Source organism: Lycorma delicatula, chromosome 8, assembly GCF_047948215.1.
Source record: "Lycorma delicatula isolate Av1 chromosome 8, ASM4794821v1, whole genome shotgun sequence".
NCBI classification, from domain to species: Eukaryota; Metazoa; Arthropoda; class Insecta; order Hemiptera; family Fulgoridae; genus Lycorma; species Lycorma delicatula.
Window position 1 is genome coordinate 115,768,289 of NC_134462.1, and position 17,767 is coordinate 115,786,055.

At 27.3% G+C, this 17,767-nt stretch overlaps 1 protein-coding gene across 1 annotated transcript in view; it reads right to left on the reverse strand.

Moving 5' to 3' along the window:
* Positions 1–17,767, reverse strand: part of LOC142329518 (discoidin domain-containing receptor 2-like) — a 405,738-nt gene that overhangs the window by 27,690 nt on the left and 360,281 nt on the right. The window contains exons 10-15 of the mRNA XM_075374192.1: positions 16,420–16,619; positions 11,736–11,885; positions 10,817–10,926; positions 6,977–7,162; positions 4,081–4,173; positions 3,814–3,955 (exon numbers count right to left, since the gene is read on the reverse strand). Coding sequence (XP_075230307.1) covers positions 3,814–3,955; positions 4,081–4,173; positions 6,977–7,162; positions 10,817–10,926; positions 11,736–11,885; positions 16,420–16,619 — 881 coding nt within the window. The remainder of the gene's footprint in view (positions 1–3,813; positions 3,956–4,080; positions 4,174–6,976; positions 7,163–10,816; positions 10,927–11,735; positions 11,886–16,419; positions 16,620–17,767) is intronic.

The window sequence follows — 17,767 nt, forward strand, 5'->3', positions numbered from 1 at the left end:
TTTTTCTTTTTTTCACTCTCAATAAAAAAAAAGAATGGTGCGTAGGCTTGTTTGTTGTATATTCTCATCACTGATCTCTATATAACTGGATAGAGGATCCTCCACTTATTGGAATTGGTAAAATTTTAAGCATAAACTAGCGCCACATAAATGAGTGGTTAGAACTAAATAAAATGAATCGGTGCGTGTGCAGAGGTTAGTGTAAGAGTAGGGATAAAACCACGTTTTAAACCGATGCAGTAGAAGTGTTCCGATTTTTTATTTTGAATAAAGTGACCTATTTTTATTGCATGAAAAACAATTTATTGCGATTGTGAATAATTATAAATTGAAAATATATTTGTGAGTTTTTCTTTTGGTTATGCGACTTGAGTAAAATTGTACATCTCGCCCTTTAATTGCAATAGACCGAACAAAAATTGTCCAAAAAAGCCCAAAATCCAATAAAAAATTTGGATTTTTAAGCTCTCGTTGAAAGCTTTTCAATGATGTATCATAAGTGGTACTTATTTTCATTGGTTCCAGACTTATAGCCAAATTAAATTTTAATTAATGAAATATTTGGATCTTACAAGGGGAAGGCACTTCAATTCGAATCAGAATTCAACTCCTTTTTTTAACTTTTTTTTTCTTTAATTTAAATATATTGATTTATTAATAATTATTAACCTCTGATTGTAAAAAAAAATTTACGATAAACAATAATTAAATAATAACAATAAAATAAAATTTCGTAAGTTATTAATGAAGTAAAATTTTACGTACTTTTCATTTTAAAGTAAATGTGTTTATGTAATTTAATAGGCGTACAAGGAAGTCATATGTTATCCACACAAGATTTTTTAAAAACAAGCACATGTTATAAAATTTTTAAATCGATAGATTTTCAGTTATTTTTGTGTAAAAATCAAAATAGTACGGTTACCGAAAGAAAAAAAAATTCTTAACTGAAAAAATGAAATTCTTGATAACAATTAAAAAAAATATAGACAAGGACAGAAATTATTTTATCAGAAAATCAATTGTTAATAAAAGTTAAACAACTGTAAAAGCTTTGTGTGATAAGACAATAAAATCAGCTAAGCGTATATTTTTCGATAGTCAAATTAAAATGAATTCCGCCAAAGGCGGATGAATCATGATTGTTCATTTCAGAAGGTTTCTTTGAAAACAGCGAGCTTTTAGTTATTGCGATGAAATAAGCTATCAGTACACTATCATAAGATAAATGGTGAAAAAAAGGATAGTTTTTAAAAATAATTTAACAATAAATAAAAGAAAGTGTAATAGATATATACAATATATTACGTTGTCCAAGGTAATCGTATTTCAAATACTTCTTGCAGTAAAAATGATATTATCTCGTTGTTTTAGATAAAACATATACCAACTTATCCTTAATTTATTAATTTAAAACCGATTAAAATTGAGAGTCATTAGCTGAAATATAAGACTTGTTATTAACGAAACTGCAAGAAAATGGGTCTTCGCTATTTTTTTTTTTTTTTTTTTTTAAATAAAAAGAAAGTTCACTAAGCTCATACTGAATTACCAACAATGTTTAGCATTTAATTATGCCTAGGAATTTTTTTGTACCTAATATATGTATATTTTCTACATATTTCCAGGAAAAATACATTGTTCAAAAATTGCTGTGATGATACATTGTTGTATAAAACAAACAAATTCATAATGAATTTTAATCGGAGGATAAAATAACAAAAAAAAATTATAAATTGAGATTTCCAGAATACTGTTCCGTACATGCTTATCGGTTCATTTCGTTATCACATAATAGTTCATCCTTCTGAATAATTTGTAACACTTCTATTGGTCAAATTTACTAGTTGTACTCGTATTATGGACAGCTGATGAATTCTAAAGTCTGTAAGCCATTATTTTCCAATTTTACATTTCTGTAGATTTATTTAATTTGTAATAATTTACCCGCTTGTTAACTGGTATAGTGATTATGACTTACGTGTAGAAAATTCATTTATTTATTACATTTTTTTAACTTTATGATATCGCCCCATAAGCTTGAAGCTTGTGTGTGGGATGTGGAAATTGAATTTTGTAGGATATGAAAATTGTCATGAATGACCGGGATTCGAACCAGAACCTCCGCATGAAAAACCGAGAGACGCTACCACTCCGCCATGCAGATCGGCTATATTTTTAATTATTAACATCATGTAGAATTTATCATTAGCTAATAATAATAAACTTTTATATAGAGTTTTTAATTATTTAGTCTTATTTTCCTTACAGATTTTAATAACTTAATTTTCTGAAACATATAATGACATGATATTAATTGTAAAAGCAGTACTTTATATCGCAATGCAATACTGAACATGAAACTACACCAAAGCAAAATATATAAGCTTTAATATTTTCAAATTATAAATCAATTTATCATAGTTTAACGGTTTTTTTGGAAACTGAACTTTAGCTTTTCTTACACGTTTTAGATATAACTGTCGGTAAAATCATCAACGGAATTTCAATTTAGTAGATTAAAATTGCTTTTTTGGAGACTGACTGCATCTTCAACTATTGTTTTATGCAGTCGGTCGTTCAGAATATTGCAGATCGTAAAACCTTTTTAAAATTTTCACGGCATTACAAAACCGTTTTTAATTCTTATGTTCTACAACTTCTTTCGGTGTACAAACATCTGCACGGAAATATTTTCATATAAATAGAAATTGAAGTGAATAATTTTAAAACGTGATGTTTAAATTCACGATTTCGAGAGCCTATTTGGCATGATTCCCGCTTTCTTCTAACACAAAACTATTAATTTAATTTTTTAATTTTATTTATTATTCTACCTTTTCAAAAATATAAAAAAAAATACTATTCAAACGAGAATGGGATATGATAAAAATTAAGTTGAATTTGGGGACCCGATTTGTAAATTTATTTGATTAATTTTTACTTGCAATGAATAAAATGTTACATTATATAACAGTAAAAAAAAAAACTTATTTTTAACATAGCTGAAAAAGTAACGAAAATAACAATAACGGGAAAAATCCTTTTATTCTAAAAAATGAATTTTTGTTGCTAGCATTCCTAATTTCTTATTAATGGTAAGTTTTGATGGGCTACCCGTTGCTTAATTTTGGTACATTACCTAACGTTTTAATGATGTATGGATTTTGGGTGTGTGGATTTGTGGGTTAAGGTAAAAATAAAACTATCTAATATTACATTTGGGATATTATACATATAGGTTATTACGTACGCACATAAAATTACTTAATTTTAATCCTTTTTTTAAAAGTTACATTTCTTAATCTTATTTTAAATAATGGTTTTTTTTTACGTTACGCCTTAATAATATTAAAAATATATAAAAACACACGTATAAAAACATTTTAGGAAAAAAATATTGCACATTAATAATGGAAAACAACTCTGTATTATTATTTCGACGTCCATCAAACTGACTCCACCGTAACATAAGTCAAACCATCTTCAAAAAACGGACCCCATAGCAGCTTTATTATGCAGGGAGATTTTTTAAAGTCAGAGAATTTAATTAATTCAAATCTAACTTCTCGAAACTTATTTCAAAAGTAATCGTTATTCCTCCGACGTCTATAAACTAGAATTAATTTTATCTTCAAAATTCCTGGTAAACAGAAAGTAGAGTGCCGTACATTTTGACAAATAAAACGCGATAAAATTTATATAATATTGATTTCAGATTATATACCGTAGCAAATAATAATTAAACTAACTTAATATATAATTTTATAAATCCTAATATATTATTTTATAAGTAAATTATTAAATGCTTACGAGAAGTAAACTTTCCCAGGCCATCCATCTGATTGGAAGTTTCGCTTTTGTATCGCTGATATAATAATCGGCATCATATTGAGAACAGAACATCGCATGATCTGATATCTTGAGCATATAATTTTTTCCCACCATGCAATTTCTGAAAAATAAAATAAAATAAAATAAATTTTTAATATTAAATTTGTTACAAGAAATTAATTTCATGTTTAATTAAAAAAAAAAAAACAAATACATTTATTTTTTAAACACTGTAGTTTTACGTACCTGGCAGCTAAATCCCTATGTACAACATCAAGTGTTTCCAGATATTTCATGCCAGAAGCCGCTTGAGTAGCGAGGTATATTAGACATCCGTAACTGGAAAAGGAAATAAATAAAATAATATAATTAATACGAATCGAATTAAAATATGTAATATGAAAAATTACAATATTAAACAACTATTATTCTATAAAAAATATTACCGTTTCAACAAATTCAGGTAGATTGTGCTTGCAGTCTCATCAGTTATAACGTTACTTGAATATTAAGTAGTGCACAGATAATATATGCTGCGTAATCACATACATACTAGTCTACAATTTAAATGCACATGCAACATAAATTTTAATGTATTAACAAACCGATGACATATCTCTTACAGTTACAGTGTAAAATGCCGGTATTTCATAGAATAACTACATTATTTTAACAAAAGTCGGTTTAAGGAAATAGTTACTTTATTTTACATTATTAGATAATTATTTCATAAAAAAAAGTTATTCTAATTTGGTTTTATCTTGGGTTGAATTCATCAGCAAGTGAGTATGTGTGTCCTAAAGATTTACGCAAAATACAACTTTACGGTACACCATTTCATGCCCTTCCATTTTAAATTAATTATTTGACGTATAAATAAATAGCCTATTAAAAACTCTCCTTACTCTAACAAAACTATTATGAACGGTCATACAGTTAACTGTTAACAAAATAAAAATGCTGTGTAACACACTCGTAATAAAAAGTATTAATAATATTGGTGTTATTGTGGACTTCTGCACAAATTGTAAAGGTTAAGGAAATACGTTTAATTCGAAAGATACTGTGAATCACCATTACCGAAGCAAAAAATTAAACTAAATATTTGTTTTTAAATATCACTTCATCTTCATTGTAAAAATGAATGTTTTCTCGTTATTAAAAAAATGGGTTAATCAATATATCAATACAATTATAAAGAATGTTTATTAAAAAAAGAATATCAAGATCGAAATTACGCATTGAAATAAATATTAATTAACGAATAAAAAAATTGATCAGAAAACATCAAAACTGAATGACGATATTGAAAAAAAATATACCTACAGTAAAGTTTTTTTTTTCCGTTGGGGGAGGAAAAAGCTCTGCCAGTCGCCGTCAGGCCCGCACTGACGGCAATACGGGAAAGTTAATATTCAACTAATAATAACAACATAAAAATAAATAACAATGTAGAAAAGGTTTTGAAATTAATTTTGGAAGTAAATTCGAGTTAGGGTTAAAGGTAATAATTATTAGCTTTTTTTTAGAATTTGAAAAAGATAATTTTAAAATTAAATAAAACTACATTGTTTGACAAAGTTTTTATTAGGAAATTTACTAAAAATTTTGAAAAAACTAGGAATAAATTTTCAAACTCATTAGTAAAAAAATATCCGACAAATATTATCATCTATTTGAAAAAAAAAATCAATGCAGAGTATTGCAGTATTTCATCAAATTTAAATTATATATTTAATAGAATGTACGATATTTATTAAAATTTATCACGATTAGTTAGTAGAACTGCTATAAAAATATTTAGTAATAACAGAAACAAAATAGGCTATACCACAAACGCTTCGATTGAAACCATCATCAGGAAACATATTAAACAAATTAAAAGCACAGTTACACTGCAGTCGACGTCAAACGTTTCAGCCAGTTTTCATCACAATATCCAAAATATGAATGAAATAAAGCTTGTAAAGAAAATAGGAAATTTACCATGTTTACTATCATAAATATCTGGTATAAAATAAAAATTCACTACCAAATAGTAAATAAATTATGATCACAAAATATACGAGTATAATTCTATTATTTTAAAAAAAAACATTAATTTATTACGTCCTTGTACGAAGTACAAGGACGTAATAAATGTACGAATAATAATTGTCCTTGTACGAAGTACAAGGAAGTATTGTAATCGCGAAAAATTTCGGTTTTCAGATTTCAACGGAAATAACCAATTTGACCATCCCTGAATCCATTTTGACTATTTTCGGCGTGACGTCTGTACGTATGTATCTCGCATAACTCAAAAACAATCAGCTGTAGAATGTTGAAATTTTGGATTTAGAACTGTTGTGACATCTAGTTGTGCACCTCCTCTTTTGAATGCAATCGCCTGGACCAAAATCCAAAAATAAATTGGATTTTGGAGTTTTCTTAACAGCAGTAACGAGCCCTCATTGAGAGATTTTCAATGATATATCATAAGTGGTACTTAATTTCTTTGGTTCCAGAGTTATAGCGCAATAACATTTTAATTAATGAAATATTTTGATCTTACAAGGGGAAGGCACACCGATTAGAATCCGACTTCATTTTCGACATAGTTTTTTTTAAAAATATATTGTTTTATTGATAATTATTAAACTCTGATTGTAAAAAATTTTTTACGACAAATAATAATTCAATAATAAAAAAAAAAAAATATGAAAAAAATTTAATGAAAAATATATGTAATTTAAAAGGCGTACAAGGAAGTCATGTGATGTCCACATCAGATTTTTTGTTGTTTTAAAGTTCAATTCATTATTCAATCTGATACTGTTAACAACTTAATTTACAAAATTTTATTCAAAATTTACTTCATTAAATGTATTTGAAATTTAAAAAAAAATAAAGAATTCAAATAATGCAGTTCCTACTTTTAATAAAATTTGTTTAATTTACTTTATATGTGCTTTCTGATGATGTTTCAAACGATACGGTTCAACATACGTTTCACCTATGAAAATCTTATTTTTATTAAATTTTTAAATTTATTATAATAAAAGGTTTTTAAATTCCTAAAACATATTACCCGTTATATCAAATTGCCAATAAAATAAAAGTAAAATTAAAATTATTTATTCATTTTTTTATCTAAACATACCTAAGCGTAGGATTGTCTTCTTCAGGCCCACCAGCTTGTAACTGTAAAAATGTTGGTAGATCACCAAATTCACAGTGTTCTTGTAGGATGCAATAAGGTTCCTCTTGACTACAAACACCAATCACTCTTACTAAATTTGCATCTTTTAGACTTCCGAGCCATCTAGTTTCACGTAAGAATTCTTGCCTAAAATAAAACACAAAAGGTTGTAGGTAATACATATTTACCTTACATTAAATACAATTTTTTTATGAATATTAATTTATGAACAAACTGTTACGGATTATGGTTTACATTTTTCAATCCTGAAACTGCGAAAATAATAAGTTAAACCCACAAGGTTATATCGTATATAAATGGATTTGTTGTTTATGCAACTAAAACATAACTGTTACGATATTGTTTATATTCCAGGTTGTACACCCCGAGCAATTGTTTTTTTTTTACTTAGTATAAATAACTAAATTATATACTCCTGTGAAAACTTACAGAATTTCCAATTTTAATGTGAAACTCAGTTATCACAAATATACTGTATACATATCTTATTATAATGCGTATTTATATCTTAAACATCACCCTGTCGTTGATAAATTATAAAAGGATGTAGGTCTGTGTTTGCTTCATATGTTTCGGGAAGCATGCGCAGTTATGTACCGTTGCGGTTACTTGCCGGTGTTTCACTCTTTTACCTAAAACCGTAATGTTAATGTTAACGTTAACGTTAACGTTAACGTTAACGTTAATGTTTACGCACGTAATGTGCGTATGCGGAAACGTGTATGTTTGTTATGTATAGAAGCATGTATTCAAACATATATGCATGCACTAACGATGCTAGTAGGGCACCCGCAAGCACATTAATTTCAAGACATAACCTGTCATTCTGTCACAACCACATTTATGCGGTATATATACTGCCAGCCTTAAACAAAGCCAGAAGGCTTATCTAGGTTAAGTTTACAGTGGAATTTGTTATAAAATTAACAAATATCTTGCATATTAATCTGTTTACGTTAATAATACCAGTAACATTATCGTCTATTATTTATTTTTAGAATTCTATTTATTATATAAATATGCAATTGCAGTTTTAATTTGAGCTTGACTAATCGACACGCTATAAAAATATAAACGTTTTAAATTATAGATTGTCGTATAAAAAATTATCGTTGTTATTCTCTAATGAGTTTTATCGGTCTTTAATTTTAGATATAAATCTTTCTACGAAAGCAGAACCTGCAAGTTATACTGTAGGTACAAAACAAAAACCACCTAATCGCCGTCCACTTTTACAATTAAAACAAAATTACAAATATTTGTACATGAAAATATACATAAGTGAAAGCTGAAAAAAAAAATTTCAGAAAACCTTTCTTGAAGTTAAAATAATACATGAAATGTAATTGATCATTGTTTTTTTTGTTTTTTTTTACATCTAACGTAGAAATAGGTTTCTTAAAGGAGTAATTCAACATAAAAATTACGCATTAAATAAAACAGTTGTAACAATAAAAATATCTTGAAAATTCCCACTAGCGGGAGCCTTTATAAAAGAGTTTTTATAAGTTTTTAAGTTATTTAATATGAAATTAATTTATTTCCTTTACGCTAAATTGTTTTTCTAAGAAATATAAAATTACTATGTAAAATAAATAATAAAGAGCGATAAAATATATTAATAAATAAGTTACGGGAAATTAAAGATTGGGCGTTGTAAAATTAAAAAAAAATTTGTTACAACATCGGGCTCGTCGTAAATCAGTGATTTAACAGTCGATTTTCGAAGTCGAAGATTCTGAGGTACGGATTTGAATGCTAGACAGTGGTTAACGGTGTACATTGGCGGTTGGTGTTCAATTAACCACACGTCTAAGGAATTTTCGACCTGAGTTTGTACAAGACTACATTTCATTTATACATGTAATTATATATTATCCTCATCTCATTGCTCTGGCGTGGGGGGGGGGGCATAATATTGTTCACTAGTTGAACAGACTGCAATGTACACTATAGCTCTCAAATTCGATCAGTACTGTACAGCAAAACGAGTTGTTCGATTTTTTAAGTAGCACTACTAAACAAATGATGTGGTAAATTGGAAAACAGAAAAAAAACATAATAGTTTATAAAAAAGTTTTATTTAATTTGATATCGATTTTTTTATTAAACAATTATCATCTAGAGATTTAAAAAATCCACCGAGTATTTTTTTAATTATTATTTTGATTTATTTATATATTTCTATCAAATATATAAAATAAGATATTGAAAAAAGTGTTGAGGGTGTATCAACGACAATTCTTTCATTTTTTACAACTTATAATTGCAGTTATAATGTGATAGTGCAAAGATTTGCACTAGATGATAGATGATAGTACTAGATTTGCACCGGATGTAACTTGGTTAGTAAACTTTGCATTTTATGAAAATATATCTGAGTTTTATCTTTTAGCAGAGAGAACTTGGCAATTTGGAAAACGATTGGGAAAAAAACACAATTTGTTGAAATAGATTTACAAATGCACAAAATAATCTTGCTTGTCTCTGAAGAGTAGAATAGTATCGGAGAAAGCGTGGACAAAACTTGTAGATGCTCTTCATATAGCAGCAGGTAAAATATATTTAAAATATTATAATTTTGTTACCATAGGTACACCATGGAAATTTTCCTCTCTCCTTGAAAATGGTAAAATTGAAATAAAACCGTAGAATGTTCAGACATTTTTTTTTATTGATTTATAAAGAAAATAATCTCAATTTACAATGCGTAGGGCAAAATAAAAAAAATATAATGTACAACCAAATACTAATTATAAATATGTAGAACTAGATAATCAACTGTTGTTTAGCATTACATAGTCACAAAATTAATTTTTTAGAGGCCAAATTTTTTTTTAAATTTCCATGATTAACTGAAATTAGATTGTTGGGAAACCTTTTTTATTAATGTTGATGGAGAAAATTCATCATTAACCTGCAATAGGGGATTCTTTCTGGTCGTATTAAAACGATTTTTAACGTATTAAAAAACGTTTTGTCAAAAGATTTTAAACTTTGTTCAAAGGAGAGGATATGTTTCATTGATTTAAAGGTTCATGCTATCTGTACCAGTATTTTTCGCGATATATATCTTTTATCTTAATCAACCCCGTAAAAGCAAGTTAAAGAAACGTAAATTAGTTTGTTGTGGACAATCTGAGTTGAATTTTTCGGCTGCTTAAATTTTTAAGCTGCTTAACCCTTTTGATTGAGATTACCTAATGCGTCTAGTTTGTAATTTTTACTTTGGTAAACGCTGTGAAAATATTTGTTTCGTAGTAATATTTAAAATGATTTCTTCCCTATATTTTAATCGTTTTATTTTACATATGTATTTAATTTCCTCAGTATAATCTTAAGGTGATTGTCTAATAATCGCAATGGAGATCTATTTTTAGATTTTAAGACGGTTCATTTTAGAAACGATTTTTGAGGGTTTACTTATTTTTCAAGTTATTGTAATCACTTTTAGCTCTTTCTACGTAAATAATGATACGATATTACAGAAATTCAAAGGAAAATTCTTTGTAGAATCATAAATTTATACTAAACTTGCAATAGACAAAAATTAAAAGAAAAACATATAACAAATTACCGAACACAAAAATAAAACTTCAGTTTTTCAAATAAATATATTTAAATTAAAAAATCAAAAACATACACTTATATTTTCAATCGACAAATATAAATAAAAATTTAAATATCACCATCGATAAAAATACATTTCCAATAATTGTTTATATTCAGAATACAATAACTGTTTATATGTTAATTGAATATAACTACGCAGAAACTTACTTGGTAGCTTCATTGCATCCTCTCCAAAGTGATTTTACAACAATTTGTTTCTTATGAAAAGATGATAACCCATTATATTCTGGAACACCTTCTGCTTCACAAAGATGCACCTGAAAAAAATTAATAATTAAATAAAGCAGTAAAAAAAATTAAATTCGCTTTAAAAGATTTAAAGATTTTTAATTGTCGTACAAAATACTAATATTAGTAATTTATATTTAGAAATCTCAATTTATATACATTTTAGAAATGGAGTACTGGACCGGTGACTGGCTTCTTGCTACTTATGAACACGTGGTACACTACCTCTTCCACTGCACTATTATCTTTGAAATACTATTATCGTTGAAATTCGTTTCTTTTTATATGTATGTTCTTGGTCGTTTCTTTTTGCGAGTATTGAGATTCCCGTTTTACCGACTTTTTTATACAGACCATTGCGCTTTGTTAATTATTTTGGCAACGTACTTAAAGGTTTCAGCTCTCAAAAATTTACCGTATTTTATATTTAGTATGAAACTGTTTTTCGAAAAAATATCCCAAACCGGGTTTTTTCCAGTTATTTTCTGTTTTTAAAAAATATTTTGCTAAGATTGCGAGATCATTTGGAAATACAAAGCAATCTATCTTTTTTCTTGGGTTCTATCTTAATATTTTCAACTTTACTTTTATACTCCACACTGTATTGTAAATAATATAATAAAATGTACAAAATACTTAATATTTTTAAATATAAAAAAATAAGTTCGAAAAAAAACAGAAAATATTTTATTAATATGAAAATTATTTACCCAGCTGAACGGCATAAATATAATATAAATGAGAATCGGATATAGATTAATATCTACTTAAAATATAAGTAAAATATGAGCTCAATAGAAAATATATATATAAGTTACAAAAGAAAATTTTAACATACCATTCCAAATGATCCTTCTCCCATTTTTTCAAGGACACGTAAACGATGTCTGGTAAATTCAGGTAGTGTTATCGTTCCTTCTGGAGTTCCTTCAGGTAATTTTAGAGGTGTTAATTTACCAGGTGATAAATGTTGCTCCCTTCTTTCAGACTGAAAAAAGAATTAAATTATTTGAAATAATTATAAATTATAATAGAAGAAGACTGTTAATGTAGAAATAAAATATATAACAGGAATAAATATATTTATTTATATATTTAATTTAACTATATTAAAACAGCAATAATCCTGAAAAACGTTTCATTACTTAAAAATAGTCACGTTTTCCTCAAATATTTTCAATCTAAATACAGTAAAAATCTGATGTATGAAATATAAAAAAAGCAATAATATATAATACATTATTTCTAAAAATTTGTTAAGCATGGCCCGTTAGTATAAGCAAATTAAAGTTAATATATATAAAACCGCTTACCAACAATTGAAATCGAAGCGTTCAAGCGCTTTCGGAATTAAATTTCATCTTCAGGAACTCTCATATTGTCCTATTTGTAATGGTAGTTAAAACTTCACATGTAAATTATAAAAAAATTGTGCTATTTGCTTAAAACGAAACAATTGGTCGTCATATTTATAAAACGCAACAGCTGAGAACACCAAATAGATAGGACATTTATGTTGACATAATTTTATAACATATGACGACCAATTGTTATGTTTTAAGCAACGATCACGGTTTTTTATAATTTACATGTGAAGTTTTAATTACTATTACAAATAGGACAAATATGAGAGTTCGTGGAGATGGAATTTAATTCCGAAAGCGCTTGAAGGCTTCGAATTCAATTGTTGGTTAGCGGTTTTTTGTATATTAACTTTATTTACATAATCTCTACCCGATAATGTTGAATTAAATAAAAAATAATGTAAATTAAGCAAATACGGATGAAAATACCAAATCTGAATAAACTTATTTAATAATGTCTTTTTTGATTAACACAAATAACATTTTAATTTACATTTCTTCCTATTATTTTTTTATTATAATAAAAGTCTAAACGAGCGCGAATGTTTACCTTTTTTTAAATTTTGTTATAGCTTGCTAAAAAAATTCATTTTTGGGCAAGCTAGCTGAAAAATTAAACTGGTAATTCCTACATCAGAAATTATAATTTCATAATGTCATAAGTAGGCTATTATGCTTAGATACAAATAATATAAGAACTACAAAGATTTAAAAAAAAAAATATATTTTTTTTTGCAGTACAACACTGCGGTATGAAAAAAAGAAAAATTAGAAATGAAACATCCAGAGGTTCTATGAAATATATTGTTGCAGAAGAATGTTGAAAATAAATTACATTGAAATGATGAAGTTTAAAGATGAATACACTAAGAGAGCTGAAGGATTTCCCCGTCGTTGACAACCGAATTGGCTTGCATCGGCGAGACGGGTGAGCGGGTTTGTTGTATTACCTAACTAGACGACACCATCCGATTACTAATAGCGTGACACATTTGTGTATGAAATGCAAACACAACAGATTAGTACAATACGATGACTAGTACAGTAGACACAGCTGCGGGTGAGGGCAAACTTTCAGCTCACGTACTGTACGAATGAAGAAATTTTGTGATCTATTTTTAAAAGATATGCATAAGGTTTTTGGGATTAAATAAGATAACCAGGTAAAGTTTGTTTGCTTAAAGGCGGATGTGTAGAAGGTAAAAATGTAGAAGAATAAAAAAATTTAAAAAACTGAAGGACATAGGACGTAATAAGTAATTTGAGATTAGAAGATTAACTACAAAGAAAAAGAAATAAAGAATAGATAAAAACCAGTATAGAATGCTGTTGACTACAATAGAAAAGTCGACATATAGTTATGAAGAGGGCTTGCAAATTTGGATTTACTTGTCGGCCAACCGACCGTCGAGTTCAGAAAAACCATGATTGACATCAAATAAAATGTTAAACTACATTCATTCATACTGCTTATCAGTATTCATTAATTCATGACCTGAGTAATTTAGCAGCGATAATTATTATAAAAGTATATTTTATTTTATAGCTGTCATCAAAGTAAATGTAAATAATTATAGAATATGGAATTATCTTCCAAAATCTTAAAATGGCTTTCACGTTGAACGTTACCTATTTTTTTTTTTTTTAATCTGTAAAAATAAAGAAATCATGTAAGTCTTTTACAACAAAAGAAAAGATTCAATAATATTACTTCTGATCCTATCTCTACGTCTAACTATCCGGTTTTATTTTCTTCTTAATATTTTTAGAGTACAAAGTAAATGGAAAACTCACATAAAGGAAATATTTTATTCGGTAAATGTTTGTTTCGGAAAATCTGCACTATTTGGGAACTGGAGCGGAAGTATTATCCTGATGAAACTGTATTACCTTTTTAAGTATTTTGCATACAAAGAAGAGTATTAAATTTAATATTGTACTCAATATAAAGATTGAAAAATTTATATAAAGAAAGGTTAAATTAAGTATTATTTAATAAAATATTGAACGTAATTATTATATTCAAGTGATTTAATTTTCCCATTATTATTAATAATAAAATAATAATGATAATAATAAATTATTATAAAAACTACACTACATCGGTAAAATAATTGCTTTACTGCACCAAGTCTTTTTTAATACGATGGACCAAAAAAAAAATCACAAAATTGGTCTAGGAGTATATAATTAAAATAAATCGATTTTTTAACTGGAAACTTGAAATTATTACGTAATTTTAGTAAATTCATACAAACTATATATTTTTCCTCCAATTTGGGCCACGGCTGAACGATTGTGTTCAATATTTTCAATTCTGGTTGCGGGTGAAGCTTCTTCTTATGAAAAAGCAAAAGCTTTTTATGAGACTTTTGTAGAGAAATGCAATTTTTTGTTGTAAATATTTGAGCTGGTCGAAACAAAATCAGTCGTCAATCATTACGTATTAACAGTTCTATTAAATTTTCTTGCTTCCACTCTAGGAAAATACACTAACCGCCAGTTGAACTATAGACAAACTGAATTCCTGCTCCTCGGAGAAGTAGTTAGGTATTTAAATTAGCGTCGTTCATCTTCTTTCGCGTTTCCTGGTACGTAATTCGTCGTTTTTAAAATAAAAATTAATTTCTGCTAATGGTGTAATAACGGTTTTACTCAGACGTTTACTGAATCCATGTTAAGAATTTGAGTACCGAATGAATTACAGTAAACTTTGTTCGGCTTGTTGAGAGCAGTTCTGCTTAAGATTCTATTTGGAGAGTTTTACCAATCCGATGGCTGTATAAAAAACTTTACATTGGACTACTTTTAAATATTTGACGCGCCCAGTAATATTCTCATAGACATATTTTTATCAAGATTTTAGCATGATTATTTACAGTAACGGTAGCTATTATATAAAATTAACCTGTATTTGGAAATATACATCAGTAAATCCTGTGGAATCTCGATCTCTCGGTGATTTTAATCTCCATCTCTCTCTAAGCAGCCCGAGCTTTTAAGGTTTGGTTTACATGTCGAGATAATATCTGTTGATTGACTATTTAAGATTTTCATATGATAAAAAAAAAGGGACGACTAACTCCAGGTTCCTTTTACCGTTCAATTCAGTAATTTTTGAACTTGTTATTCCATAATTCGAGTCGACTAATCTCTGGGGTGGTATATGTGAATTGTACTAGTTTAAGAAGCCCTTTATTGACTATAGTCCAGCTTCAGAAAATGATATCAACAGACTGGCGTCATCTGCTTATTACCGCCCCCACACTGGATGTAAGCGTGTGGGTTGGTCTAACAATAGAGTTTAGTGTTATGCATCCTATTAGTTGTTAAGCAGAGTATTAGCATGAATATAGACATAGATAGATAAGAGCCATTTTAAGCTTTTAGCTATTACTCTACGATTTAATTAAGTCATGAGAGAAATCGTAGCAGAATATTATGAATATATATAGAATTTTACATACATTTTTCTTGAAATTTATTATATATACTGTATATAACAATCACTTATGAGAAACTGTAGATAAAAAAAGGAATTCAATTATTTATGGATGTTGAAGTTGGTTTTGTTTAATTATTGTGTATAATTTTTCAGTTTTGTAAATACTTAATTAAAGATGATTGTTTTAATTCCAGAAACTTCTATTGCTGAAGTATTATTATTATTATTTACATATTCTCAAACCTATATAATTATAAACCGATATTAATTATATTCCTGCATATTAAGGAGGTAAATATTTTGCTTATACCAAAGATTTCATATGAAACAAAAACAATATTATTTCAAATATTGGTATGTAATTTGAGAATTTGATGTCTCCACAATAAAGTTTTATTACAAGATATTACAAAAATATCTCGCTTCTTAACAGAGAATGATTTTTCGTAGAGAAACGTTGCTATTCCGAGGCAACTACGGTAATGGGTTTTACAGATACATGTATAAATATATATGTACTGATACAACATATACACTCGCATCATATTTAAAACAAGCATACATATTCATGGCACACAAATATTAATACAAAAGACACAGATGTATACGGAGGGAAAATCAATACCACTCCACTTTCAATAGTAGTAAATGAGAATGTGTGATGGAAATTGTTTAATATTAGATGTGCGTAACAACTGCAGAGAACATAATACCTTGATGATGTCCGTAGCGGCGTAATAATTCTCTCTTGGGAGTAATGTAGAGGGGGCCTTGTTTAGCGCTGCAGTGCATTCGTAAGGGGGCGGCCGCGAAATGGGTGGAGGCGGTGGTGTCAAATTGTATAGAGAGGGTGAAAATTTCACTTCATCCTGAAAACTGTTCACACTCGTTAAGTCCAATGAACGACAAAGACCTGAAAAAAAAAGAAATTAATTTAGACGTATTGGATGTGACAGAAAAACTAATGTCATGTATTTTCTACATGACATTTTATATAAATATATTTTTACTTTTTTTCATAAAATACCTTTAGCGATAATTTTTTAAGAGTAAAAATATTTTACATAACGTAAACATTTTATATAAGTAAAAACATCATTTTTAGAATTATTTCGTAATTAATGTTAAAACTTTAACTTAAAACACGTTTATTGTAATAAAAATGCAAATTTTTATTGTAACATTAAATAAAAAGTAGAGCTGTATAAAAATAATTATTATATTATTATAATTAACTTTATTATTTCACTAACAATGAATTTAATACTAAATAGTCACAATTAGATGATGAAATTAGTGAATTTATGGAACTGAATTGGAAAATTGATAATTTACAAAAGACAGAAAATCATATTGGATTACAGATGGAATCATAATTATTTTTATCAAAAAACTCACTTTTTGAAAGAGATATCAAAGTGGAAGGGAATAATTAGATATGAATTTCATGCATGGATTTAAAAAAAAGACATTCTATTCAGCCATAAAAAATATGGCCAAACAACAATTTATGTCCGTGTAAATATGTTAAGTTGGTGTAGATTACTTGTTTCGATAACAATAACAAATGTAAAGAAATAAAGTTATTTTAAAGGTAAAATAAAAAAATATTGTTATTAAACTACACTTAATTTCTAAAAGTTAAAAGATTAAACGTTAAACATCAGAAAGAAAAAATGTCAAGCATTTACGAAATTATTTATTTATTTCTCAGGAAGAAATTATTTTTACTTCGCTAACCGTTTTGTCATAAAACAGCCAAAGTATTTCTACCAGTAAAATAAAGCTTACGTGCTCTTTGTATGGTTTTATGTGACGGTGAATCTGTTTTTAACATTTTATGTGCGAAGGGAAACGACGTATTAATTTTTCAAAAATTAAATTGTCATTTTAGGCTTATATTTATGAGTATGATATCTCTATAAGAGTCAAATTTATTAAAAATTTTCCTCAACCGTATTTTTACAATTTTTCAAAAAATCATTTAGCGATTTTATTAAAAAAATAATATTGTTTAAAGTTAAATTATTACTATAATTATTTTTTTAGAAAAAGTATATA